The following is a 27,713-nucleotide window of genomic DNA, read 5'->3' on the forward strand; positions in this document are numbered from 1 at the left end:
TCATATAGCATTAGAGTGTGACGGTACTGAGTCTACTTTTACACCCAGCATAGACAAAAGGAAAAAAATATATCTGCAAGCAAGTACATAACATACCAGAAGCAGAAATTTAGACCAGGAAACATTATAGACATAATTAGTCTATCAATTTCCTTTTGCAGATGACCTGAGTACACTTTTGTTTACAGATACTGAGAGATTCAAGAAATTTTGTGACTTCAGAGTAGATTATTTGAATTTTCATGTGTTTTAATACATTTTCATTATTTTAGTACTAATATTACTTGTAAGTGCTTCATCGTAAATACTTAGTTTCTTAGACCATTTATTGTAAATGTGTGTGAATTGCAAATGTATATAATGAACATGTAACTCTGTTAGGTGCTTATGTATACATCTGTACATAATCCCTAATCTGAAACATTTGAAGCCAGTTATATTTTAGAACTTAGGGCCTGAGAAAGAAAGTACAATTTATGTGTTGTGTAATATAAAGCAATCTCAGTTTGGTCTGGAGTAGCATCCTTGATCAAACACATATGGAATATGTGAATATTGAAGCTAAATGATATTTTTATTTATCTTATTAGGGCTTTTTGGTTTTAATAAAATTTCTATTAGTGTTTATTAGTTTATAAAATACCGTGTTTTAGTGTGGTAGTTTCATGGTTGTATATGCCATTTGATCATAGCCATTCCCTCATAGCCCTCCTTTACACCCTCTCCTTTACTCCCTTTCTCTCGTCTAGTAATACTCTCTTTCCTATGTTCATGTCCTTTTTTTTAATGATTTCCACATATTAGGGAAAATGTGATACATGTCTTTCTGAGTCTGTGTTACTTATAAACATGGGTTTTGTTGTAGTCCATATGGTTTATGAGAGAACTCTTGGTTGTCAGACCTTTTTGGATGTAGAAGTTACAGTTACAGGAGTTACAGACTTGTTTAATGAAATTTAAGACTTTTTCATAAAAGTTACTGTCTAATCATTGTCAGAAAATAGATATGTTCAAATGTTCAAAGTTCAGCTGAATAGTTTTTTTATTCTATAGTAAACACCTGGAAATATTTTTATGTGCAATTTCTTTGTTTACAGATGGATGGACGATGGCCTAGTAAATGATATCACACCAAAATTAATAGGAGACAGACCTAATACGTACATATACACAAAAGCATTGGCAGAATATGTTGTACAACAAGAAGGAGCAAAGCTAAATGTGGCGATTGTAAGGCCATCAATTGTTGGTGCCAGTTGGAAAGAACCTTTTCCTGTAAGTTGTTAGAAGGTTGTATAAACAATTGGAATTGAAGATTTTAAGTCATAACTATATTAAAAAGTTAACAGTTTTATTTGAGAATAGGTACTATTTGCCAAACACAGCTTACAATAGCATAGCTGTTGCTGTTCATACGAAAAAATAGTGTTATTGGTACTTTTATTTCTTTTTTTTTTTTTATTTTAAAGAATAAAAGAAGGATAACATAATAATAGGGGGGACTTAGCAAATTACAGACAAAATGGTAGGAAATTATCAATGGTTATCATTTTACATATTATTGTCTACAAAATAGTTTCTCAGGAAAACAAATAGACAAAAAATAGTGAGTTAGAGACAAAAGAGGTAGGAGATTATCAAGAGTTGTTGTACTATACTTTGGTATCTTCAAAGTGGCTTCTAAAGAAAATAAATAGAGCTATACATGAGTGACCTATTGAAAAATCATTAACTATTCTCAATGGTTGTTGTAGGAAACACATAATAATAAACATACATCCATTTATGAAATAGGATAGGAACATTACAAACTTTACACAGTTATGGATAGATTAGTAGGAAAATATCAATGGCTGCTGTAATACGTGGTGGTATCTTCAGAGTGGTTTCTCAGGAAGACAGAGATATGCAAGAAGGATCTAATAAGTAGTTGCAGCCTAAGGGTTGTCAAAAATAGCATATTACCTCCTCACCAGTGACTCCTTTCACTGAGGTATGATGGCTGGAAGGAAGGCCAGGATTGAAAAGAACGACCGAGAGACTTGCACCTGTGACTAGCAACAGGCTGTTTTCTTGTTCCTCCATAGTCATGATTACCCAGGGCTCCTCGATGGAGATGACGGTCTGGCCAGAGGGAGAAGGCAGACCATGCCCCAAGCCCTCTCATTCCTGTTGGACTAACTGGTAGCATGGGTCTGAGCTCTGGGGCCTCCACCTCAGAGGGCAGACCGATCTCCAGTGGTCTCCTTTGCATCCAGGGCATGGCCCATGGGGCCTCTTAGGACAGTTCCTCTTGAGGTGGCCTGGCTTTTAACAGTGGTAGCCGATGAATGCAGTTGTTGAGTTCTTCTTGGAGCCCTGGGAATCAGACCTGGGATCTGTTTCTCTTAGTGGTGCAGCAAAAGCAGCTGCTTTTTCTCAGTCTCTTTGTTTTCTCTCCTTGGCCTCTTCCTCATCATGGCTATAGAGTACTGAGGAGGCAATTCTTACTAACATCTCAAGTGAGCTATCTGGGGTGAAAGCCATTCTTTGTAGCTTTTTCTCTCCAGCTTCCCATTGCTTTGGGACCCCACAACCAGTTAGTGTCCTCTCCTCAACTGTCAGCACAGTCAGCAGGAATCCTGCTGCAGACTTCTCCGGAGCTCCACCACACCCTGTACTGTCAGGGGAAGAATGGCTTCCAATGAGTCTCTGCAAGTATTGTGCAAGGTCCTCCTGGTTTACAGCTTCCGAGCGGCTCTGGGGACCCCAGTCCACAGGACCTCTGACTCCGAGGGCTTGGTCTGCATTCTCATGTTCTCTGAGTCCTTGTTCAGCAGCTGCTCCTCCGCTGACTCTGGACCTTTCTGGTTCCCAATGGCAGGCGCAAGAGTGGCCCGTTGTATGGCATGTATTCCCAGGGGTTGTTCAAAGTTTCAATGATTCACACGGTACTTTTATTTCTAATGTGATCCTGTGTGTGTACAAATGTAGATCATCATTTTTAAAAACATAATCAAAAGTTATGTCTGAAGCTGTGGTGTTACTGAGTAAGGAGAATATGATTTAATTTGCTTTTTTATTACCAAAACAAAACAGGTCCTTCAGGAGGTAGTTCTCACAAAGTAAGGAAAGTGTAAGAGATTTCTGTGATAACTTGCTGTTACGGTATTTGTAAGTGCCTAGAGTAAGACACACCAGATATAAATTAACAGATAAACTGATTTGGGAAAAACGTAGATGTATGTAATGGTAGTGATAGCATCTCTTTTGTTGCTTTCCTATGTTAGTAAATTTCCCTCTGATCAGGATGCTATATTAGTAAATAGCAAAGAATCAAATTTGAATAGGCTTAAGCTGGCACAATTAAGTAGTAGCATACACTCATTTTTAGAAAATACCCTTTATAGGGAACTAATGGAAAAATAACCCCTTGGAAATATTTTACTTATTTACCATCTCAGAAGAAGTTGGCTATTTGGGCTGGGGAACAATATTCTGAACAGAGTCTAGATTTTTTTAGTTTTTGAAAGAAAACGACAAAGTATGTATTTGGAGTCATAGATTTCAAATAATGTCTAGTTTCATATTTCTAAGCTCTCTTGACTCTCCTTTTAATTTTTGGCATTAGGGATGGATTGATAACTTTAATGGACCAAGTGGCCTCTTTATTGCAGTAAGTAAACCTTTTGATTTACATAATAATCTATATTTTTCTTTTCTCCTTTTTAAATTAAATATATGTACACACATGCACACTTTGTCTTATATATCTTAAGGTGTTGTTTTTAATTTCAACAAAGGCAGGGAAAGGAATTCTTCGAACAATGCGTGCCTCCAACAATGCCCTTGCAGATCTTGTTCCTGTAGATGTAGTTGTCAACACAAGTCTTGCGGCAGCCTGGTATTCCGGAGTTAATAGGTATGTGAGGTGATAATATTGCTTAGTAAATATATAGTAACTGAGAAGGGAAAATGGAACTACGGGTTAATTACAGGTTAACTACGGGTTAATTACCTGATGTTAATTAATTCCGTAGTCCCTATATTGCCATACCAATATGTAGGTAATGTCACTGTCAACAGCACAAGTTGGTAGATGTCAAACAATAGTACGTGGACCAGTGGACCATCAGTAGTAGTAAAAAAATTAATGTTACTTCTCATGTACACAGTACAGAATACATAAATTCATTAGTAATTAAAAGTGGGGGAAAAAACCCTCCCCAAAGACGATAATCCCAACTAAAATCTAACTTAAATTTGACTTAAAAAGTTGAAATTCAGAGATTGGTTTATATATGTCAAACGTAGCATGCTAGAACAGCTTTAATCAATGCATGAACATCCCTTGAAAAGGCAATAATAGCATTTACAGGAAACAACTCAACGTTAAGCTGCCTAACTTACTTTTTCAAAGTTAATGAACTGCCCTTATTTTTGAAGTCGATACTTTATATCCTTAAAAAAGGGGGAATGTGATTATATTAATATGTTGTTTTGGTAAAAAGGAACTTAGTGCACAATTTTTTTTTCCAACTTGACCCTCTGAAAAATGACAAAGAGCTAAGATTGATTGTGACTTTTTCCCTTATTTTTAAAAACAAGACACTTTACTAACACAAGGGAAAAATATGAAAAGAAAGTCTGTATTTATGATTTTGGAGGGTAGAGGAGGGATATAGTATAGTTGAAGATTGCAAACATGAATATACATAGTCATTGTAGAAAAGGTACCTGTTACTCTGAGATCTTCCTACTTCAGTATTACATAGATTTAGTAAGTTTGGTCTCTTTATGTTTCATTACTTCCATCTTTGTCTTTGCAGACCAAGAAACATCATGGTGTACAATTGTACAACAGGCAGCACTAATCCTTTCCACTGGGGTGAAGTTGGTATGATTTTATCTGTTTTTGCATACTAGAATAGATCTGAAAGAATTTAAAATGTCCTTTGAGTTTTTAATATTAGAGCACCTGTGAGGCATTAGGGCCACACAGTTGTAAGTGTATTCTTATTTTCCTTGCCATTTTAGAATGATAGTGACCAATGCTGCCTGTGGTTCATCCTTAATAGTGTTTTAGAAATGTCAAAATATCCCGCTGCATATATTCCTGTTCACTCCACCTGTGACTGAGCCTTGCTGTGTTTCTGTTGCCATCTGCAGCAGCCCTCATAGATGAGTTGTGGCATGGAAACAGTGCATTTTTCTCCTGCATAAGAGCTCTCAGTCCTGATGCTGCCAATTCAAAGGCGGTATCACTTCCACTTAACATAGCTGGTTTATCAAGTTGCTTTTAGAGTAATAAATGAAGGAGTTAGGATACGTATTGCCAGAATATTTTTTGCTGACCTTTCTTAATCTTACTTAAATTCACACCCCAGCAGCTAGTATGTATGTTACTAGTTTTAAAATAGGAATGTATAACTTAAGGTTATTGAAACGTAATTATTTTTAAATTGTTGATTAATACTTCATAATTAAAGTAAATTTATGGCATCGCTGTGGTGATAGGTCTTCTAATTGAATAATTTTTGTTATGCCTGCAAAATAATTTTGGTTTAAAAGAAAAATCTTCCATGACATTTGTTTTTAGGGTTTTTTTGTGGTACTTTTACTTAAATTTAAAGATAAAAATAAAATCTAGAGTGATTTTTATAATTATTTTAGTATTCTTTTAATAATATTGAGACACTTTAAAATGAATAACGTTTTAGTCTTCCATTGTGTTACAAAAACCAACGGGAGCTAATATTTTAGTGACCATCTCAATACATATTTCCATTGAAGTATTGACATAGATGATACCAAGTTTGATTGTGTTGACAGTGAGTAACCTAAATAAATTACAGCCGAGATTACTTTTGGGTTGTTTTAAGCTTGTTTGATGTCTGTTAATTTGATCATTTTAATTATAAGCAAAGGATGATGATTTTCCTTTTCTTTTTTAAGTAAGTACAGTAATAAGAATCTGGAAAGAGGAACAGAAAGAAAGAAGCTATCGTGAGAGGTGACATATAGGAAGTGACATACACTGTAAACTGACATGGGTAAAACATTACAAAGATTTTAAGAGTGAATTTTAGCAAAAGTTCATTCATCTAATTAAAATTCCTAAATAGTGGCAGTTTTTAAAACTTGAGTTTAGCAATCTAATCCTCATATTCTCTTAGTTACCATAGAGTAGAGAAGTTTGTTTTTTTCAATGAACGATATCTGACATCTTTGGTGAAATATTTTGCATTGTAAAAACATTTTTTTTCAAAACTTCATTACATGGTTATTATCAAAGCTGTTACACAACTTTTCTTCCTCAGAATACCATGTAATTTCCACTTTCAAGAGGAATCCTCTCGAACAGGCCTTCAGACGGCCCAATGTAAATCTAACCTCCAATCACCTTTTATATCATTACTGGATTGCTGTAAGCCATAAGGCCCCAGCATTCCTGTATGATATCTACCTCAGGATGACTGGAAGAAGCCCAAGGTAATGGTGACTAGCTCTGTCTTATCTGTTCCTCTGACTGTTAAACAACCCATGCTTACACTAAAATGCCTATTAACTCTGTATCTGTTTATGCTTATGATAAGGCTTAATGGCCTTTTGTGAATAAGAAGACACTCGAATTTAAGACTTGGTCAGGAAAGCAAAGGTAGTGTTGTAAGTCACTCTACTTTATTCTAAAGTTTGGATGATACATTACTGTCATGTATTGAATTCTAGATTTAACTTTAGGTATTTTTCTGAATAATAATATTCAAAATGCTTTGATGCTTACTTTTCCTACAGGATGTTATGTAACTCATTCCTTCAGGATGAATCCTTATAACCAAGTATTCAGGCACCCCAATTTTAAGTTCTATTCCAACAACCTGTTGTTACATTATTGGAAGGGTGTCAGACATACAGTGCCTGCATTATTGCTCGATCTTGCTCTCAGGTTGACAGGTCAGAAACCGCGGTAAGAAGAATAGCAGTAAATACACTATTTATTGGTAAGGTGGTGGAAGCTTGCTGGAGAGACAAAAAGTCGCTAGCATGAGCTTTACCTTTAGAACTAGTAACCTGATTAATCACAATCACAATCAAGATGGTAGGACATTTCTTAGAAATTTGAGAAATTTAAGGAGATCATGGATCTCATCTTACTGGGTCATTGACCCACCAAAATCCCATAATGTAGGAAATGTCCTGCATCCAGGGTTGTCATTGTTATTATAAGCTGAAGTTGAGCCCTTTTCCTTTCCTCCTTAAAAACCTAGGAGTGAGTTTTTACAGGGGGTTAAGGGTAAAATGTTTTGCTTTAGGTTGATGATGCAGTTTTATATGAAAAGTATAGGAAATTTCTAGAAAATTAATTACTTTATCTGCCCATTCAGCTTATAATATGATAATTACAGTTTTTGACTAATTTTCCAGGTTGGGGATGGCATAGTTTAAAAAAAATTAATAACAAATGCAAAACTTTATATTTTATTATAGTATAGTAGCCTTTCTTTATGTCTTTACTTTTTTTCCATTGAAACCCCACAAAAAGTTCTGTCTTTACCACACACAGTGAAATGTACTGTAAAAATGTTTATTTAGTTACATTGCTATTAGAGTGGAGCCTTTGACTGGAGAGTTCAGGATTTGAGTATTTATGTAGGTGAAGAAGATGCTGATTCCAGAACTTCAATCAGCTGCTCAAAAATAAAAGTGAGGTATCTGCCAGTGATAGTGTATCAGGATCTGAGTTAATTGTAGGTATTTCCTGTGATTTTGCTTGGTATCGTGTTCCTAACTTTTATATCAATCATTGAAATATGTGAGAGATGTTGAATTGAACAACTTTAAAGAAACTGTTTTCAAGTTTTTGTAGGATGATCTGTAAAATGAAATGTTTACCATTCACAGCATTCATTTATGGCTAGAAAGCAGATGAAAATGATGACATGTTTTCTTTACATTAATGATGTTACAATTTAGGGCAGAAAAATCAAAACTGGTTCCAAAAAAGTAAAAGGTTAAATCTATCACTTTGTCTTATGCAGAGAATGGAGGCTCGATAAACCTAAAAGAAATGACTAGCCATATTTACTAAGTGGTTCAGAGTACATACTGCTGCGTAGTAAATCATCTTAAACTTAATGGTTCAAAGCATCAATAGTCACTTTATTAATTATTTTTCAATGTATTTCTCTCAGGATCAGGAATTTAAGAAGAAATCAGCTGGGCAGTCTTGGATTGGGGGCTTTCATGTTGTTGCCAGATGAGCTGAAAGAGCTAAAGTATGATGTGAACACCATGAAGTAGCTAGGGGCCAGGAGTCACTGACTCCTCATACAGTGTCAGCATCACTTCGGACAGGGTCTTTGCAAGGCCTAATGGTAGCATTAAGGAAATTAAACTTACTTTTAATTTATATGGCAACCAAAGGCATCGTAGGGTTGGTATCTCAGCAAAAAAGGTAGAAGGTACATTGCCTTTTCTGACCCACCTAAGGAAGTCATGCATTATCCCTTTTGTCTTACTTAATTATTCATGTTCTTAGATTCGGGGAACAGGCATGTAGAAAATGGTCAAGATCATGTTATAAACAGACAAATGAGAGAAGGTGTATTAAAGTCATTTTTGAAAAGTGTAATCTGCTGCAACCTTCTGGTCAAAACAATTCACATTCCTCCAACATGGAAAGTATAGCTGCTTCTTTCCCCTAAGATCCCAGCGGCATCAGCTTTGAAGCCATAGTTTTGTCATTTAAATTTGATCCTGTTGCATAGTAGACTATGTTGGAGTAGTATTACAGAGAGAGCTTCCTAAATATATTTCCTTAAGTATTAATCTGAAAACCTGTGAATTAAAGCAAGTTATCATCTCCTGATACATGCAGTATGTGATAATAAGAGAAGTATAAATCAGTGGCTTCAGTTTTCAAAAAGAGGGAACATGGGTGACACACAGTAAGCATTGATTCATAATAGTTCTGACTACCAGTGAGGTATGTGTTGATGATTTCTTGATTAGAACTGAGTCCTATCCTCTGGAACATTGCAGAGGCTGCTGATTCTTTTTTCTTGAGTCATCGTTTTTCCATAAAAAGTGGCGTGAGTGTGAAATGATGTAGCCTACTTATCCTGCTTCTTTTTTCTAGGAACTTAGTCTGGGGCAGGGTCACCAAATTTTTCTTACAAGACACCATATGTAGTAAACACTTTAGGTTTTGTGTCTGTTGGGTTCTTTTGCTACTACTCAACTCTGCTGTTAAAGAATGAAAGCAAGCTGTGCATGGTGGTGCATTCTGTAATCCTAGCTACCCACCTGTTATCCCAGCTACTTGAGAAGTTGAGGCAGGAGGATCTCAAATTAATTGCTAGCCTGGGCAACTTAGCCAGACCCTATCTCAAAAAAGAGGTTAACATGACTGTGTTTCAGTAAAAGTATATTTATAAAGATAGGTGGAAGGATGGATTTGCTAGGTAGGCCTTGGTTTGCAGGTCCTTGATAGAAACGTGTTTTCATTTTGTGTTTTCTCTGTCCTTTTACATGTTAATTGGTGTGATTGCTTTAAAAATTATGAAGCATCTGTATGTTATTTTAAGCAATCCGTTCCATTAGACAAAAACCTTCTCTTTGAGATAAAAACAGATCTCTTTGAGACAAGGTCGTCTTCTTGTAGGATCTGAGGTTGCTGTGGGACAGCATCTTTAGATCTTAAATCCTTGCCTCTTGAGTCCTGCCTTTCATACAGTAGTGTTTCCATGACACATGTTTTTAAGATCTGAAGAAAGCCTTTGGCTGTCTGAAAAATTCTATGAGGCACTACTTTAGGTCATTCCAGAGTCTTAACAAAGAATGTTTCATCTCTATCCTAGATAGGTAATGATCTATGCTGAGAAACAGTTCTTTAAAGATTCCTTACTGGCACTTTACATACTGTGATCGTTAGCTTGATTGTGTCAGCTTGCCCGGCATGGGAATCACCCAGGGTATTGGGTGGCTCCCACTTCTGGCTGTGTCTGAGTAAGTCATGGAGGTGTGGCCTTGGATACCATAGATAGTCCTTTGCCTCTTTATCTGGCACTGTTCTCCGCTGTGCCTTTCCACCATGATGTTTCTGCCTTGAAACTAGCTTACCATGCACTGAATCCCCTTAAAATGCGAGCCAAATTAAACTTCTCCTCCTTTAAATTGTGAGCATTGGGTATTATTTCTAGCAGTGGGAAAGCTGACTAATACACATTCTTTCCAAATTTCATTCAACAAATACTTCCTTTTATAAGGTCAACTTTGACTTTCAAGAAACGTTGGCTGGATTGAGTTTTGTTAGGTACAGTCTGTTATCCTCCATGTTACCACAAGTGATGGTTTGTGTTTTTCTTCCCTGGGTATTGAACCCAGAGCCTTGTACATGCTAACCACATACTGTATCATGGAACTACAAACAGCCTTTAATTTCTTTAGTGTAAGGCCTTACCATCAGCTTCCTCAAAGCGCTTCAAATCTTCCATCACTAGCATTCTTTTCCTGGTCCTTTCAGGTTTCAGTGATGAGCTCTCTGCCTAATCCTAAAGCTAATAGTGTATGTTTTAGATTTGCATTTTAGCAACCTGTCACTCCCAATACTGCTAAGCCCTGTTACTGTTTTCAGTGCTGTATCACCAGTCACCATAAACTTAGTGTTTATAAAAGAAGTTATGTAAAATATGTGTCAAAATTTCTGAGGTTCAGGAATTCTAGAAGAGTTTCACTGGATGGTTCTGGCTCAGGGTCTTTTCAGTGGTGGCAGTAGGACAGATACTGTGGCAGTATCTACTGGAGGTAGAGGGGAGGAAACACGTAGAGGAACTGGAACGGCCAGGCCTCTTTCTTCATGGAGTCTGAGAGCCTCTCCATGTGGTCTCTGCACATGGACTAGTTTGAGCTTCCTTGCAGCATGACAACCTCAGGAGCAGTTGGACAGCATACATAGTGCCTGCCCAAAGGCTTCAAGGATGAGTATTCCAATGAGCAAGGCAGAAAACTCTTACCACCTGTTCTGATGTAGCTTCAGAAGTCATATGGTGTCTTTTCTGCTTTATTCTGTTAGTTTTACTTTACTTTTGCCTCTTGATGGTAGGAAGATAATCTAGGTACTGCAGCCGTCTTTGCAAATTAAAGTCTTCCCTAAATCAGAAGCATCCAGTGAACAATCTCACCTAATATTTGTTCTGTGTAAGGCTTTCTGAGTATCATAGGAGGAACGATCCTTGACTTTTGGAAGAGTATAGTATAGACTAAAAGCAACAAGGGCCATAAAAGGGGTTTTTAAAAATGTAGGCAATTATGTAAATATTAAGTACAAAATCTTACAATTCATATTATTTCATTTTGTCAGATATTTAGTGAGCCAAGGCACTGAGCTTTCCACCTTATATTGAGGCCCTAATATAATGCCTAATAAACTCATGTCAGAATTTCCCTTTTACTCATTTACATTATCAGCTCAATAAAATCTGATTTGCTCTGTATCTTAACATAGTTATAAATTGTGTAACTCTGATGTACATCATATGGGTTCTTGGTTAATAGTGAGGACCAGGATATTTGGTACTGTGTGTAGAAGCAGTATAAATTATTCTAGCTTTTGTAATACAATATTTTGTCACTGTTGGAAACAACATCTAAAATACAGCTTTGTGGTCTTGTTTATGGTTATTTGTCATAAGTGTAGCTTGACTTCTCTGAACTTGATATTTTTTATCTGTGTGGTTCTCAACTGGGAACATGTTAGAGCTATTTTTAGGTATCACAACCAGTGTTGGGGGTGGTGCTGCTGGTGTCTAGTAGGTAGAGGCTGTGGATGTTGCTGAGCATTTTAACAGTGCTCAAGACAGCCCCCCGCCCCAAGAATTATCTGACTCAGGATATATTATAGATGAGGTAAAAAAACCTGAGATTAAATGATCATTAAGATCTTACCCTACTCTGAAGGACTGTGATTGATTCTATGTTGAAGGTTGCCATAATAAAGAATAAATACTCAGACTATGCATGGCATATAGTCAGTTTTCAATGACATGTTCAATCAAAGAATAGGGGTATAGAGATTTTCTTTTTATTCTCCATAGTATTCAGTTCAGTACTTTTGTTACCTGTTAAATATTCTCTAAATTTCTCACATATATTTGGCCTTTCAGCCCCTTCTGTAATTTTTTATGGCAGTTATTTTTGGAATGGCTAGATTAAGGTTGACTTTAGGGTTAATTCTGTTTCTTGATTCAATCTGAAATTAGGTGAAAATTGCCAAGGAGTTGGAAAGAAAAACTTCCAAATTAGACAGATATTGGAAAACTGTGTTAACTATATGTGTGTGTGTATAAAATTCAAATGTACTATACTAGCTGTGATAGCATGTATTGATTAATGAATCTATTATTGCTCATTTTTAAAGAAAAATTCTTTTTTCCCCTAAAAATAGTATGTGTCTTTTTGTCCCTGCCCCAGGTTCTTTCTGTGTGAACTATGCCTGTCCAGATATAACTTTCGATGTTTGATAATTTTTCTTCATGTTTAATGGAGGTTTTATTTTGGAATTACTTTATTGAATGAAATAGTTTTTCTTTACATAGTCAGTATTGCCTTGTTTTCTGTCAGTATTCTGGATTCAGAGTTTCTTTCTAAATGTACTTGAATGTGTTATCAGAGTTGCTTAGCTGATGGTACTGTTTTGATTTTCCTATTTCAATGTTGTGACTTTCTCCCATATTCCCTATTTCTAAAGCCCCTAATTTGTGGACTTCCTAAATGCTAGTTCTTACTGTGGAAGTATAGATGGAATTATTTTCAAGTATTTATCCACAAATTATTTTTCTCTTTTTAGAAGTTGGGTATTTTTGCGGGGGGAGGGTTGTGTTTCAAAAAGTTCTTTCTTTCTCTTTCCTACTTACCATAGGTAATTACTATCATATAGATGTTACTGCTGAAATGAGTGCTGTGATATCAGTGACTTACAGTAAGTGATGATAAAGTGACAGCTACAAAGATTATGGCTACTTGCCCTTTTTAATAACTAACAAATATTATACTTCTGTGAGAGGGATCTTGGTGAGGGGCATGGGGAGAGGAATGAATATCTGTTTCAAAAGTGTTCAGCATGAGGCCGGGGATATAGCTCAGTGGTATGAGCGCCTGCCTGGCAGATGTGAGGTTGTGAGTTTTATTCCTGGTACCACATTAAAAAAAAAAAAAAAAAAGAGAGAAATTTAAAAAAAACGTATTCAGCATGAGTCATTGATTTCACAGCACATACAGATAATCAAAATTGGGGTCAGTGTTAAAAAGAAAGTTTTTGTGTATATGTGTTTATATATGTATTTTTTAAATAAAGTTGACTAAATGGCAATGAGTATTTCTGCATACTTTGCTTCTATAATGCTGAAGAGCTGGGACTATAACAAAGTATGTTTATAACACAGTAAATGCTCTGAGCTAAAATGTAAAGAACGAAAAGCAAGGGAAAATTAAACCATTTGTTTAACGTAAAGGTATTAGATGTATGTTGAGAATTCCATATGTCAGCAGAACTCTGTCTAGCAGTATTAAATTCGTTTGCTGCTACTTCCAAAAGTTTTGTTTTGGCTTATTCTTCCATTTTGGATTTATAAAATGTTTTCATGAGATGCAGAAATACTCCTATTCCCTGCTGGTTTGTTTCACACACTGAATTATATACTATAATTTTAATGCTGATTTCTATATTGGGGGAAACTGTTACTGTTTGGATGGTGATGGGATTTTTCCTCATCTAGGCACTATATGAATCTATCCATTTTTGTCATACAGGATGATGAAAACAATAACTCGTCTTCACAAAGCTATGGTGTTTCTTGAATATTTCACAAGTAATTCTTGGGTTTGGAATACTGATAATGTCAATATGTTAATGAATCAACTAAACCCTGAAGATAAAAAGGCAAGTATTACCTGTTTTACGTTAGAAAATAAGTAGCATACCAATTAGAGAACCATTAAGAAACATGAGAAATAGATATTACCCCCTACCATTATGCAGCAGAAAAGTCATTGATGTGTTTGTAGTCTCATTAGAGCTTCAGTCATAATTATTGTTGAGATAGAAAGCGCTTTATCTTAGGATGTATGAAGTATTTGACAGTGGCAAACGCATTTTTAAAATACAAGCAAAATGTGAACTCCTCCTTTTCTCAAGCTTGAGTCAGAGAATTTAACATCTTTACATGTTTTTCCTTCAAATGCCTGTTTTCTGAGTTTTGAATAAAAAAATTGTTCAGAATTGGTTTTCATACTTTGACTTTTTGTCAGTCTACATTTTCTTTTCCGCTCATTTGAAACTTAAGCTCTTTGTGTATGTTCTTTCTGAGGTTATCCTAGATATATTAACATGTATACCCTACAGTCTAAATTACGCGGTTTCAGTGACCTCCTCTTTAATGCTGTGGAGGACTTTAAAATGTTTTTGTGTGATTACCACCTCCACCCATTTACCTACTGTATTTGTACATTTCAGCTGTTTAAACCCATAAGTACAGAGTTTTGTTCGTTCAGTTTTTTAGACTTACGTATATGTTTACCTTTGTTCTGAGATCTTTATGATCATTTTATTTTGTTTTGCTTTGTTTTGTTTTGTGCCTAATCATATCCAAATACCAGAGTATAGTTTAGCTCATGATTATTGGTAGTTAACTCCCAGCTTCTGATTGTGACTCTAGGTTTTATAACGTGAGTTCAGCACATTAATGATAACTTCATTTTTATATTTTGTCTATATTATTGCTGTTGAAAAGTCAGTGATTTGTTCTTCTTTTGTAGAAGGTTAATTATTCCTGACTTTTCCCATTTTACCTTTATGTTTGGTGTTGTACATTTTTACTAAACTTTATATGTCTGTGGTTTTTAAAAAGAGTTAAGATGTGTTATGGAATATTCCAGCACCCCACAATGAATGTAATCATTATGTACTACAAACATATGCTAAAGATAAAAATTTTAAAAATATACTTTGTTCTGCTTGGGCTTCCTGAATCTGAAGATTGATATCTTTCAGAAAAATACTTAGACATTGTTTCTTCACATGTGGCCTCTGCAGTATTTTCTTACTGTCTTCTAGAATTCCTATGATATATTGTACTGTTCTGTCCTCGGGTCTTTTAACCTTAATTTTATATCTGGGACGAAACCTAAATGATTTTTTAAAATTCTGTGGCAGTCTGTCAGCTTGTCTTTTAGATGCGTTTATTGTAAGCAGCATGTAGTTTTTCTTCCTTTTTTTCCCCCCAGTCTGGTAATTTTTGACCTTTTATTAAGACTTAACGCATAACATAATTCCTGATACTTTGTGACTTAAATTTCTTAGTACTTTGTATTTATCACACCTGTTTTCTTCCTTGCTCTTTTTAGATTGTGTTTTTGTTTTCTGTATTTTGGGTTTGTTTTGTTTTGCAATTTCATGTTTTCCTCATCTACCTTATTTATTTTTTTTTTTTTTTTTTTTTTTTTTTTGGTTTTTCTCCGGTACCAGGAACCGAACTCATGACCTTGTGCTTGCCAGGCAGGCGCTTTTGCCGCTGAGCTAAATCCCCAGCCCTTTTTTTTTTGGTTATCATTGTTTCGGTGGGTTACTCTGGAGATACAGTATCTTCTCTTAATTTGGCACGGCCTAATATAAATTCATACTTTCACCTTTCTTGAATAATGAAGGACTAGTGCCTGTCTACTACTATTGGTACATGTTTTATAAATTAAGCCTGACAGGCCTTGTGTTTTTTTCACAGTCAATTTTAGTCTGTTTTGTGTGGGAATAGCAGAATACTTGAAATGGGGTAATTTGTAATAAACAGAAGTTGGTTCATGGTTCTGGAGGCTGGGAATTTTCAGGGGTTGGCATCTGGTGAAGGCCTTCTTGTTCTGTCATCCCATAGTAGAAGGCAAAGAGAGCAAATGATTGAATTTGAGACCGCAGTCCTTTTATAATTAATCTTAATCCACGTGAGGGCAGAACCTTCAACACCTGATCACCTCCTGCTGGGCCTCAACTCCCACCACTGTCGCATTAAGGATTAAGTTTCTACTGTATGCTTTTGGAAGGGTATATTAAAACTAGTGCAGTCTGTGTGATAACTGTTTGTATGATTGGCCAGCATAATCACCCTCATATTGTTCATTTCTTCTTTCTTCTGGAATCAGTCTGCATTGTAGTGTCATTTTCCTCTTCTGGAAAATATACTGTGGTATACTTCCTCTACTATGAGTATTCTGCTTATGTTAGGTTATTTCAGTTTGTATTCTTCTGGAAACATTTTTATTTTTTTCAGAGGTAAATATGCTGATATAAAATTTTAGGTAAGCTGTATTATATAGTAATTGTATACAGTAATTGTATGTTAGCAGTAATTTCCTTTGAGTACTTGGGAAACATTGTCTCAGGCTTTTGGCTTCCATTGTTTTGTTGAGAAATCAGCTGGTAGTGTAGTACTTGCTCTCTCGGAGGTATTCTGTCTGGTCTTTTCCTGATGTATTCTCAAGTAGCTGGGTATGTATGTGTATATGGTTGGTGTTTTTTCATTCTGTGTGACTTGATATTTCATCATTTTGGGAAAATTTCTAGGCATTGTGTTTTAGATACTGCTTTTGTTCCATTCTTTTTCCTCTCTCCTTGTGGAACTCCTTATATCTCCTTGTTAAGGCAAGTCTCCATGTTAGTGTAGTGTTACATTTTCATATTTTGGTGATTTATTTATAGTAGCATTTTTCTCCGTGAAGTTTGATTTTTTTAGGTAAGTGATGGTGTAGTGAACACACACACACACTCACACGTGCGTGCGCGCACACACACACACACACAATCACAATCATTTGCCTATATCCTGAGGAGCACTGAGAAGTACATAGTCCTCTTATTTGCCGTGAAGATCATTTTCTGATTTATATATTTTCATCAAATGGTCTAGTAACTGTTATCTAAACTCATAAGCTAGCTTTCATGTTTTTTTCTTGGGTATACAGGAGGAAAGGAGAGAATGCAGATAGACATGAACTAGAAATATATGTAATATATATAAAGTGAAGAATATACAGATCCTTTGGACAATAGGAGTAGTTAATCTTGTATTTAAACCTTATATAGTCTTGTTTGGGATTGCCCTTTAGAAGAAATTTTTGATAAATTTTGAATAGAGTTGCTCCATTAAGTAATTTCTTTTTGTTAATGTAGACCTTCAATATTGATGTACGACAATTACATTGGGCAGAATATATAGAAAACTACTGCATGGGAACTAAGAAATATGTTTTGAATGAAGAAATGTCTGGCCTCCCTGCAGCTAGAAAACATTTGAACAAGTAAGTTTTACATGAGTTTGAGTGTATCTTGTCTTCCTTATGAAATATTACACAGATGTTTCTGGTAAACTGGTATATTATTTATTATATTTAGGAATAGTGCTTACCTATGTGTTGGAACTATGGCAGTATTGATTTAGCTTAAGATTGTGCAAGCTTACTGTCTATCAGTGTATATATTCCTTAGCAAGAAGTTAAGGTAAACTTGAGTTTTAAAAATTACTATTATCTTGTCATATTGCTATTGAAAAAGTAAAAATATTACTAAGAGAGGAAAACAATTAACAAATGTCGTTCGATATAGAATTTTGTCTTTGTGAAATAGAGTTAGAATTTTCTTTGTCTCTTTTAAGTAGTATATGCTGATTTTAGGAAAAACTCAAAAAGTAGTAGGGTTAAAGTTACCGGTAACCTATCATTCAACCAGTTGAATAGATGAAGACGCTGAGCTGTAAGGATGTTATGTTTGCCTACACATACTGTAGTAAGTGGCAAAGCAAACAGGAATGTTTAACTTTCGACTCTCTATTCAAAGCTTTTTTTCTCTGCACCATTGTTCCTATTATGGTATCCTGTCTTGGACTGCATGCTAAAATTAATGAAATTTTGTAATATTATTAATTATTGCCATGTTTTACTCCTATACTAGGACTTGTTGGTTGGGCTTTTGATCATGTGAATAAATTCACTTGTCTTACAAATTACACACAACTAAAATAGTAAAAAAACATTTATAGTACTTTGTGTTGTGATGTATATAATGAACAGACCCTTTTAGTTTATAATGGCATTTCAGTTCATGAACTTAGTCTGTGATTCCGGTTGCAAATTGAGTTGGACAAGAACTGAATCAAATTCAGTGGTTAGAGTCATTGTTGACCTTAGAGGGAAGTTTGATTTGCTTCTCATCCAGATTGGTTTGTGCACAGAACTGCGGGAAGAATTAAGTTTGTGAGCCGAGATGCTACTGTAGTAGGAAGTTCAAGGCATGTATCTGTTTTATGTACAATATCCTTAATGCCTAGTCCACTATTGGGCACATAAGAATTCTAAGTAGTATTTATTGAATGAGTAAATTTATAATCCAGATAGACTGTTTCAAAAACACTTTGCTGGATTCCTTGTTAAAATTGAAGTACCACTATTCAGGTTATGTACAGTAAGGTTTAATTTGAATTTTGTTAACTCTGGTTTTAGAACTTTTAGTTTTTAAATGTCTCAGATTAATATGAATTTGAACTATAATTTAGTTGATGAACATTAGTTAGCTGCCATCTAGAAATACTTTATTCTAAAAAATACTGTCTAGCGTGTCTCTTGATTTGCTTTTCAGGTTGCGGAACATACGTTATGGTTTCAATACTATCCTTGTGATCCTGATCTGGCGCATTTTTATTGCAAGGTCACAAATGGCAAGAAACATCTGGTACTTTGTGGTTAGTCTGTGTTACAAGTTTCTGTCATACTTCAGAGCCTCCAGCACTATGAGATACTGAAGACCAAGAGTTTCGCATTAGAACATCTATGCATTTGGTGGTCTAAATGCACAACATGTAAAATGTACTTAAGTCATCTCACCTTTTGTAAAGACATTAAACCGTCTTAGATCAGTGTGTAGAGTAAAACATGGTACATTTTATGTAACATTTTAATGTTATGCTCATAAAACCTAGTGAACACACTGTTGTATGTCAGCTCAGAGCTGTCTATAAGAGCCACCAATACTATGATTTAACATTTTGATTGATGGAAAGAAAGGGGTAGGATAAAGACAAGAATAGGGAAATAGAAACATTGACCAGTATAACTGTGCAATTCTGGAACATATTAATTAAAAATGCCTTAACATATAATTGTAATATTCAGTGCAATGGAAAGAATTTATTTGGACAGAGTACTAGCTAAGTTGTTAGATACTTGATTCTTAAATGTTTGATTTTTTTTCACCAGGTTTAATGGGTTTCAGTTTTATTAAAACTATAGCCAAACTATTTTTACTTCGTTCTGTAAGTTATTGAGTAGTATTAAACAAAAATATGTTCTCATTTTTCTTTTTCTGATTAAATGCCTGGTACATATCACTTTTCTCTAAGTATACTCAGTTTCTTTTATAATCATAAGGCTATATATTAAAGACCCTACTGGACCTAAATGGGTTTGAAAATCCATATCAATAAAACTATGTTAGCATCAAAAAGAGTAGGACTAAACTTTTCTTGTCCAAATTTTGATCAAATAAAAATCCTGTGAGATTGTGTTCATGTTTGGAAACAAGAGAATTTCTTGAGACTTTTATGCTCTCTTTCCTTTATAAATATTGTTTTAGGACTTTAAAAAGGTTCATACTATCTTTCCAGTGAAATCTGAAAGTGCATTATTATGGAAGAATGTATTTGCAGCTAGTAATAACATCAAGAAAATGTCCTCATGTGGTTAAACACATACTAATTTCGACATTGAAAGTTTAATTCCTTCAAGAAAAATATAATAATGCCTAATGTGTATACAATTAAATAAAGGACTTTATTTACATACCACATAAAATAGCAAACTGTTGAATGAGTTTGAATATATCACTTATTTTTTTCTGCATGGGTTTTAGCTTTAGAAAGAAATGCATTATAGAAACATAGGAAGAAAATTACGTATTTTAATGATACATTATAATTCCCTGTAAAACTCAATAAGTAGTAGTTTACTCTTTTAACATGTTTGGTTTAACAGATCATTCAGCATACCACTGTTCTAATTAAGCTGAAGTTGTACTATATTTAAATCATCAGCAGTGTATCTTGAACATGTTTAAAGAGGTCATTTCACAATATAAAAAGTTACATATAACTTTCCATCCTACTTTTCTTTGTTAGTTTAAATGCCATGTATAAGAAGTTTATTTTGTTACTGTGGACAAACTAAATGTAAAGGAAATCACCTTCTTACACGCAAGTGTATAATCTTGAAAAGGAAAAATGCTTCCTTGTTGAAGCTAGCTTTTCTGTAGTAAAACTTTTAAACATTATTTTAAAAGAAATATTTATGTAAATATGCATATATTCTTTGGAATAATACTCAAGTCTCTGGTTTAGGACCATACCTTGTAGGAGGTGTGAGAGACCATGAGAGTGTGAAAGTGGGATAAATGGTGAAGACTTTGACTTAAGGTGCTCCATGTAATGTACATGGAGCACTCTCCAAGTATATTTCCAGAACATGTTGAAATCATGCTAACATTTTATGACTTTTATACTCCTGCCAAATACCTAGAATCAGATGAATTTGTGTTTTACAAAAAAATCAGGCACAACTGTGCAGGCCTGTGAAGTACATAGTTTGTTTTCTGAATGGTTCTATTGTCTTTAGAATTTAAAGAAATGTTAACTGCTGGGTGCTGAGGCTCCTGCATTAATTTTGTGTGTTTGGAATTCTGTTGTGAAAGGTAAAGAATAAATGAAGTTCTAAAATTAGTATAATGAGTATATAGATTGATAATCTATACCAGCTAGATTTTGGATTTAAGTCAAATTTAAAGATTTGGGAAATCCATTGTGTTTGTGTCATTTGCTAGGCAATGTTTATAGATCTGTGTTTTCTCCACAAATTCATTATTTTACCGGACCACCTATAAAATAAATTTATTTCATTTAACTGATTTGATAAAACTTTATTCTAAAACATTGGGTACCCCTCTGCCCATTGACTCTTAGCTCTGGTATATGTATTTGTAAATTGTGATGTCATTGTGACTATATTTAAATTTATTTAGTAACACTAATATGTCCTAAATCAGTGCAGAAGAGAAGGCACTGTGGTTTTTGGGTTTTTGTTGTTGTTGTTGTTGTTGTTTTCTTTTGTTTTTTGACTTCAGGATCCCATAGAATATTCTTTGAATCTGTGTAATAATGCCTGGAAGCAGGGAGGGAAAAGATCTCATTTTCCTTCTTTTGTTGTATCTGCAGGAACTTATGTCAGATTTTAAAATTTTTTTAATGTGAATTAATGCTCTTTTATAAGCAGTAATAGAAGCATTATTGGGTGCCTTTGTAAACCAAAAAGTAATAAATTAATCCCTATATTTCCATTATAGTATTTATTGTATTTTTATGTAATGAAATTTGTCCATGAGATAATGTGGTTAGAATCACAGGAAGCAATCTTTAAAACTTTTGTTGTCTTCAGGTGTCTTCATTCATTCTTACATCCTAATTTTGTTTAAGTTTGGGTTGCTCGCAGCATTTTAATAAAAGCATAGAGATACAGTGAACACTTGCTGTTTAGAAGGAGATTTTATTATGATGGTACCTCATCAGCATACATCTCTGCTATCCTTGAGATGACTAAACAAATCATCCTTGTCAGTTAAGTGTAGTTGTGCAAAACTTAATTGCTTTGATTTTTTTCCTTCTAGAAAAATTTGAATAACATTGTTTGATATGCTCCTCTGCAGTTTGATGATTAAAGTGCATTTATTTAGAAAAGCTCAAAGTGGTATGGATTTAATGTCTTTACTGTGGACTTAAATTCAGAGGAGTAAGGCTATAATTGTTTTGTGTTCTGCCAGAGATTAGATTATAAGACCTGTAACTTTATATGTAAAGGAGAAAGTTGATCAAGATATTTCTATATTCATATAAGCATTCCTAGTAGGATAAGTTACTACTTATCCTAGTAGGATAAGTTTTCTTTAAAATATTTAAGTTTTTCCCTAGCTATGCAACTGCTTAGTTTTCATGTTAAAATTCCCTAAGGGTGGATTAGTTGTCTTTCAGAGGTGGCTTGGTGGCAGAATTACTTTATTATCTGCTGTTAAATAGGAAACCTAATTCTTTTTCTCTCCTGTGTAAGTCTTTAGAGCAAGGTGAAACTAGAAAGTATTGGGTTGAACCATATAAAAATACCAGTATGTCTTTGACATATTAAGGTAATATATGCCTCAACCCAAGTATTATATAGCTTCCTTTAAAAAACCAAACACCTGTATATAAGCAGACAGATTAGTTCTCTTTCACATAGTCACTCAGGAAGATTGTTTATTTCATCAGCAAAAGCCTTGTACCTTTCACATGTTAAACAGTAGTTAAAATTTGTTGAGTCCTTGCTCCACACCAGGCACTGCTCTAAGCCTCTTAGATATAGTCTGTTTATGCCCTACGACAACCTTCTGTTGAAGGCCCTTCCACTACTCATGTTTTATAAGTGTGGTAACTAAGGCATATGATGTTGGTAACTTATCCTACATTATACTTATAGTGGCAGAATTCAGATAGTCTAGCTACAAAGCTCACAGCCTTGTTCTGTATAACTTTAGATAGTCCTCCATATATGTATCCATGGGTTCAACCAACAATGGACTGAAAATATTCAAAGTAAAAATGCATTTGTACTGAGCACCCAAGACTTTTTCTTTGTCATTATTGCGTAAATAATACATACAACTATAGTATCGTTTAACAATATGTATGGAAAAATATATATCCTGAAGTGATTTTGTATGAATGTGAGAGTATGCTTAGACAAACCTAAATGTTTATTATATACGCTGCCCCTAAGATACATATTGTGGTACATCATTGACTGAAACATTGTATATTGTTGACTGAAATGTTATGTGGTACATGACTGTTTACATAGCACTTACATTATATTAAGTATTGTAAGTAATGAGAGATGATTTGAAGTAGGCTGATGTGTAAAGTTATGTGCAAATATTTTATATAAAGGGATTGAACATCTGAAGATTTTGCTACACATGGGGGGCCTAGAAATAATTAACTGTAAGAAATACAAATATTTCTGGACTATCAGAGTTCTTTGATAGTACTAAATAACTTATTTTTCATGTGTAAAACTTAGCATTCATCTATTCAACAAATACTGAGTGCCTGTTGTGGCTTGGGCACTATATTTTATGTTACAGTTGTCTTTATCATTAAACTATAAGCTCAATGGCCCAGACCTGAATATGACCCACTGCCTGCCCTTAAGGATTTTTCAAGAAAGAGCTCATATTAGCATAGGTCTTTGGAGTTGTGGTTTTATGTCTGCTCATAGGAGTGGAGGCTTCCCCACTGGAAGAGTATGTGCAGAGGCTGAGAAGTGTGAAGAATAGTGAAAGTCCTTTTTTGGTGCTGAATGTTAAGATGGCTAAGGAAAGATGAGGTGGGGGAAGTAGCTCAGGGCCAACTGAGCAGCTTTGCATGCTATCACAGTTCATTATATAGTATGTTCAGGAATGCCCATCGAAAAGTTTTTCCTAGCCAAAGCACACCGTCAAACATGAATAGATTTTGTATGTTAATGAACTGACCTATTAGATACCTTTTATAAATGAAATCAATTTAAGAGAAAAGAAAAACCAGTGTAATGTCATGAAGTCTTTGAGAACACAAACCACACCAGTGTTTAAACAAGTGTTTGTTTTTTCATTTTTCTATGATTCTGAAATTGTAATATTCAGACCAGCAGGGTCAGCATAGACATGTCATGGGGGTTAAAAATACAAATTTTGAACTCTGCTTCAGACCTACTGAGTCAGAAACTGTGAGGCGGGACCCAGAACTGCTTTAATGAGGTTCTAATGCATATAAAGTAGGAGAATCCCTAGTCTGTAGAGTCAATCCTTGGGACTCCCAAACAGAGTCCAAGTAGTGTGCATTCCTGGAGTTCGGACAGAACAGTACCACTTGGAACTAAAAATGGTCAGGCATATAGGTGTGGAATGGCAGGCATAGTACCAAAATATGAAGTCAGTGCTGTGTAGTGGAGATAGGGTCCATTGCTAATTTTCCAATCTGACAGCAGTTCCATCTTGCGTGAGTTCATTTATTTGCTAGCTAACTCAGCAAACGAAAGTTGTGCAGAGAGAAGATAGCAGTGTAGAGAAAAATAGGAAAGACTCGTCAGGTATGCTTATTCTTTTTTAAGCTCACATTCTTCACAGTAGCACTTAGTTGAATCTGGTCACAATAAAGCTCCAGCTAAAAATGGCATCTTTCTGGATAATGAAGATTACTTTGCAACCTACAACTCTTTCAGAGTTTATTCCAGCTAATACCCATACCAGGGTCCTGTAGCAATCATTGATCAAAATTACCAGGGCAGCTTTTTTATTTGTTATTTTTATTTTTGAGGCAGAGTCTTGCTCTGTAGCCCAGGTTGAACTCAAAATTCTGCCTCAGCTTCCCCAGTGCTGCTGGGATACCAGGTGTGTGTACCACTACACTGGCTGCAGGGTAACTTTAAATGTAGATGTTCCCCAGACTGACTCCAGAGTTTCTGATTAGTTGGGGCCAGAGAAAACCTAGGGCACTGAGTTTTTAAAATTTTCTGCCAGTGATTCTGATGATCCAGGTTTGACTTTCCCTGCCCTAAGCAGCCGAACCATCTCAGGAGTCTAGGGGAGAGTAGTCATTTGTATTTATAACAAGGTTTGTGGATGATCTCATATTTTTACGAAGTTCAAGAACCACCTAAACCTTTTCAAGAAATGTTATTTTCTACTCTTAGAGAAACAATTCCATCAATTTTTTCCCCTAAATTTAAAAAAAAAAAAAATGCAGACAACAGCAATATGCAAAATTGTAATTCTTAAGCATTTTTCAGCAAATTCCCCTCAGTTTCAGTACAAACATCCTGTTGTTTTTGTAAATGAATAAGCCATATCTGCATTTCTAACATTGATGTTCTATGATTACTGCAGAGAAAAAGTACCTAGTCTCTTCCAAAATTCAAAAATAAAACTCTTCCAGAGAAGCACAGTGGTTGAGTGGATAGGGCATTAGGTTGGCCTGTGATAGCTACTTACCAGCTGTGATCTTGAGCAAGTCATTTAACCTCAGTGTCAGCTTCAACATCTGTGAAATACCTAGCTGGGAGGGTGGTTGTAAGGGTTAAATTCTATGATGAATAGAAAATGTGTGGAACATAAATATTTTTAAAAATTAGTTTTCTTACAGTGTTCATATAACTTTAATTGAATACCCTTACCCACCATGGCTTTTCTGCAACCAAGAGCTCTTTCCCACTGGAATAAGTGAAGATCTTTCAAAACTTCCCCACCCAGGGACAGATTTCTTATCCAGAGGCAGAGAGAGTGATTGAAGATGGCCAGTTTCCACATCACCCATTGTGGATTTTTTGTTAGCCACGCCTTGACAACGACACACCTACTTTCCCATTTCCATTCCATTTTCTGTTTCCATTTCCAGCTATAGTCAATGTGCTTAAGAAGCAGTCTTTCCTTTCTGAGATGGATAGATTAATAGCATGGGCCCCATTTGTGTTGCAAGAAAATTTTGAAAATTTCCCATCTTTTGATTGTGTCCAAAAGCAAGAAACTTGAAAACTGCAAACCTCAGATTTTTCTAATTATACAACTTGATTCCTAACAGTATTTCACATTCCATTAGCCCTATTGCCCTCACTCTTGAAGAAAAGACAACAAGGCAACCAGTGCCTTTCAACTAATAAAAGCTTTAGATTCCAGAAACAAAATCAGTTAACTGAAATGGAGGGGAAATCATCCCACCTACACAGACAGGCATTAAAGTCTTCCATTTTGGGGCCTGGAGGGGAAGGGGACTTCTAATTTGAACTAGGTTGCTTCCTTAGAATCAAAAATCTTCATCAGAAGCATTTCCCTTTACAACTAGAAATTGCAGAGTGCATGTGCTTAGGAAGTATGAAATCACAGGTTCTTAGCTCTGGATTGGGATTTGCTGCTCCTTGTATTCCACACAGCTTTCTTATTTTCAAAGAATTCACAGTGTTGGCCAGTCAAGTTGCTAGTTTTCTCTAGGCTCAAATTACTACCTATCCCCCTTTTGCATTTCAGACCCATACATTTACGAGGTCTGGTTACCCTTTTACCTTTCCTCTCTTGGCTAGAACTTGTAGTAATTCCAGTTGAGTTTCTGATTCTGTCCCCACTCGCCAGGTCCCCAGCTGATCCCTTTCTTGCCTGTCTGTGTTGGGTGTTCTCTTTGTGCCTCCGGATTCTCTCCACACTGCATGTGGCCACAAGCTGACCTTTGTGGGTTACACATTTGAGGTCCTTTGCACTCTGGCTCACAGCAGGGTTCACCTAATGAGAATCATTGGCTAGAATGAAGGACCAGAGAGGGGACTTGGATATTCATTTCTGAAGTCACTCTTTTGGGCTCTGGGTTATAGTGGCTGCCTTCCAAATGGCAGTACTTTGCTGTCACCTGTGGATTGCGTGTAGTTCTAGTAACTGCTTCCTCCCTTACCCTGCAGCTCTCGCCATTGTTGTAGTTGCACCCTTTTTTGGTGTCATAACCCAGCTCCATTTTGTAGGTAGTCCCTTCGTAATGTTTTCCTTACCTGACCTCAGATACAGCTCCGCGTACACCTCTTGGCAGTGTTGGACCCTAGTGGTGGTGATACAAAGCCTCCTGGCTAGTCCTAAAAACAAAGCAAAACAACAAAAAACCACTGCCTTTTTCTCTGCAAGTTTGGTGCTACTTCCCTTGTCAGTGCCCACTGTGGGGATATCATCAGTACATGAGAATTAGTCCTGCTCTTTCATGGCTAGCACCAGACAGGAGATTTCTGAGTTCACCAATATCCAGAAGACAAATTACCTGCAAAAGCTGCTGTTGTACCCAGGCTGAAAGTCATAGTGCTTCGATGTAGTGCCCTTCATCCATTCCCCAAGAGCAGCATAGGTGTGGCAGAGACTACCAGAAGTGGAAATTTTCCCTTATATTTGTACACTTCTCTCCCACTCTTGTGTTCCATTAGTAAAGATGTCATCATCTATCCAAGCGAGCTAGAAACTTGATAGTCATTCTTGCTTGCTCCCTCTTAGCTAAATTTTGCACCAGTCACCAAATATTTTCCATCCTCTTCACACTGGGGATGTTAACTTCCTTCTCCTATTGCTGCTACAACTCTGGTCCAGAAGTGGTTTTTTTGGGCGGGAGGGGGGGTGGGTGGGGTGGGAGGAGGTGTACTGAGAGTTGAACTCAGGACCGTGTGCTTCCCAGACAGGCACTTGTGCCACTGAGCTATGATCATGATACTACCAGCTGGCCTTCATATCTAGTCTGCTTCCTCTTCAAAATGTGCTCTTTTCAGCAGCTAGAACCAGCTTTCTGAATCACAAATCTGATTTAGCTCCCTTACAACCTCAAAGTGGCTCCGTTCGTTCACCCCACAGGAACAAATCCATAGCACAATTTCTAAGGCTCATTATGATCTGAATGGCAGTTCTCTTCCTGCACATTCTCCTTGCTCTTGCCTCAAGCACTTCCTGTTCTGCCAGAGTTGCACCTTCTCTTGCCGTGATCATGGTGTCTCTACCTGCAAAGTTATGTCTGTTCTCGCCCATCTTTAATGTTTCAGCATAGGCCTTAAGTCTGTCAGGAATGCTT

At 35.8% G+C, this 27,713-nt stretch overlaps 1 protein-coding gene across 8 annotated transcripts in view; it reads left to right on the forward strand.

Moving 5' to 3' along the window:
• The window catches only part of Far1 (fatty acyl CoA reductase 1), a 58,088-nt gene extending 35,379 nt beyond the window's left edge, over positions 1 to 22,709 (forward strand). For 3 of the 8 annotated variants that reach the window (XM_013512007.1, XM_013512009.1, XM_013512008.1), the window contains exons 5-13: positions 1,098 to 1,275; positions 3,611 to 3,655; positions 3,759 to 3,901; positions 4,809 to 4,876; positions 6,300 to 6,471; positions 8,172 to 8,255; positions 13,789 to 13,918; positions 17,195 to 17,322; positions 18,656 to 22,709. In XM_013512007.1, the coding sequence (XP_013367461.1) occupies positions 1,098 to 1,275; positions 3,611 to 3,655; positions 3,759 to 3,901; positions 4,809 to 4,876; positions 6,300 to 6,471; positions 8,172 to 8,255; positions 13,789 to 13,918; positions 17,195 to 17,322; positions 18,656 to 18,818 (1,111 nt within the window). In that variant the 3' untranslated portion in view covers positions 18,819 to 22,709. Of the gene's footprint in view, positions 1 to 1,097; positions 1,276 to 3,610; positions 3,656 to 3,758; positions 3,902 to 4,808; positions 4,877 to 6,299; positions 6,472 to 6,774; positions 6,947 to 8,171; positions 8,256 to 13,788; positions 13,919 to 17,194; positions 17,323 to 18,655 lie in introns of all 8 variants that reach the window. The other 5 variants (XM_013512010.1, XM_013512011.1, XM_013512013.1 and 2 more) reach the window with 5 other exon arrangements.
• The last annotated feature ends 5,004 nt before the right edge of the window (positions 22,710 to 27,713 follow it).

The sequence above is a fragment of the Chinchilla lanigera genome, unplaced genomic scaffold (genome assembly GCF_000276665.1).
Source record: "Chinchilla lanigera isolate Chin_1 unplaced genomic scaffold, ChiLan1.0 scaffold00013, whole genome shotgun sequence".
Classification (NCBI taxonomy): domain Eukaryota; kingdom Metazoa; phylum Chordata; class Mammalia; order Rodentia; family Chinchillidae; genus Chinchilla; species Chinchilla lanigera.